Here is a 1,239-nt window from a genome sequence, read left to right on the forward strand (position 1 = left end):
AATGAATGGACGCCCTATTGTGCACAATCAAACCAACTATTTCGACAAGCCGGGCTTGACACCGAATGACTTACTCATTCTCAACAACAGGGTACACGGAGTTGTGCCGGAAAGTATGACAGAGAGGTATACGAGAGGCTGGCAGAAAGTGAACTACTTGACTCGAGTATTTTGGAAGCACTGGGTGAAGGAATACATACCTCTGCTGCAAGAGAGGTATACGAGAGGCTGGCAGAAAGTGAACTACTTGACTCGAGTATTTTGGAAGCACTGGGTGAAGGAATACGTACCTCTGCTGCAAGCACGAACTAAGTGGCAGAAACCTCAAAGGAACTTCAGGAAAGGGGATGTAGTCCTGGTGCAATCAGGTGCGTCCTCTCGTGAACAGTGGCCCGGAGGCGTGGTTGATGAATGTGAAACATCAGATGACGGTTTAGTTAAGACCGTAGTTGTACGCACAATGATTGATAGGCTTAGGAGGGATGTGCGTAAGATCGGTTTGATAGAGAGTTATGAGTAGGGGTGGTGGAGGGAGACGGGAACTTCGCGCTCAACTCTCCGCTGGTGGGAGATGGGTTTTCGAACTCATCGCATACGGAGACACCAGTGGGAGTTGGCGGATGAGCAAGTTCCGTTTGGCGTACTGCCGTAAGTCCACTCAAAACTTGGGGTAAATAAACGACGATTTGAGCCAGGAACGACCGTAGCTTGATGGAGGAAAATTCACTGGGATTTTGGTGACGGTGTAGAACACAGTGTGCTCCCGTTTCCAACCCCAAGTGAAAGACAATCTCCATATTTATTCTCCTTGACCAGCTGAACTGAAACCTTCTTGTTTTACTGAACTATTTTTGTAACTCTTACGGACTTTGGTCGGACATTGTGATTTTGCGGTTGCTCGCCGTCGATATCTGTTTGGTTGTGACGATATAGATTTTGAGGCGTAGTGATCTGCGCTTTATCCACAGATGGGTAATTGTACCGCCTTATTCTTGTAACCCTACGGTATCTGCAGAGGAGAATCCGTTGAGGTTAGTTGAATATGTATAGTATTATATTTGCAATAGTACCGTGATTCCAGAAATCGGATTTCTTGTTCGTTTCCCTGGATTGGCACGCATGACTCAAACTCAGAAAGCAGATAGCAGTAACAGTATTCAGATCCTGTTTACCAGTGGCGGAGTGCTTCTTTGCAAATGGTAAAACATAACGGGCATTCAAAAGCCATCCTAATGGAAT

At 46.2% G+C, this 1,239-nt stretch overlaps 1 protein-coding gene across 1 annotated transcript in view; it reads left to right on the forward strand.

Moving 5' to 3' along the window:
* T265_09025 (hypothetical protein) overlaps window positions 1-520 on the forward strand; it is a gene marked incomplete at both ends in the record, with an annotated part of 8,087 nt that extends 7,567 nt beyond the window's left edge. The window contains one exon of the mRNA XM_009174986.1: window positions 50-520. Coding sequence (XP_009173250.1) covers window positions 50-520 — 471 coding nt within the window. The remainder of the gene's footprint in view (window positions 1-49) is intronic.
* Between the last annotated feature and the right edge of the window lie 719 nt (window positions 521-1,239).

Source organism: Opisthorchis viverrini, assembly GCF_000715545.1.
Source record: "Opisthorchis viverrini unplaced genomic scaffold opera_v5_249, whole genome shotgun sequence".
Taxonomy (NCBI): domain Eukaryota; kingdom Metazoa; phylum Platyhelminthes; class Trematoda; order Opisthorchiida; family Opisthorchiidae; genus Opisthorchis; species Opisthorchis viverrini.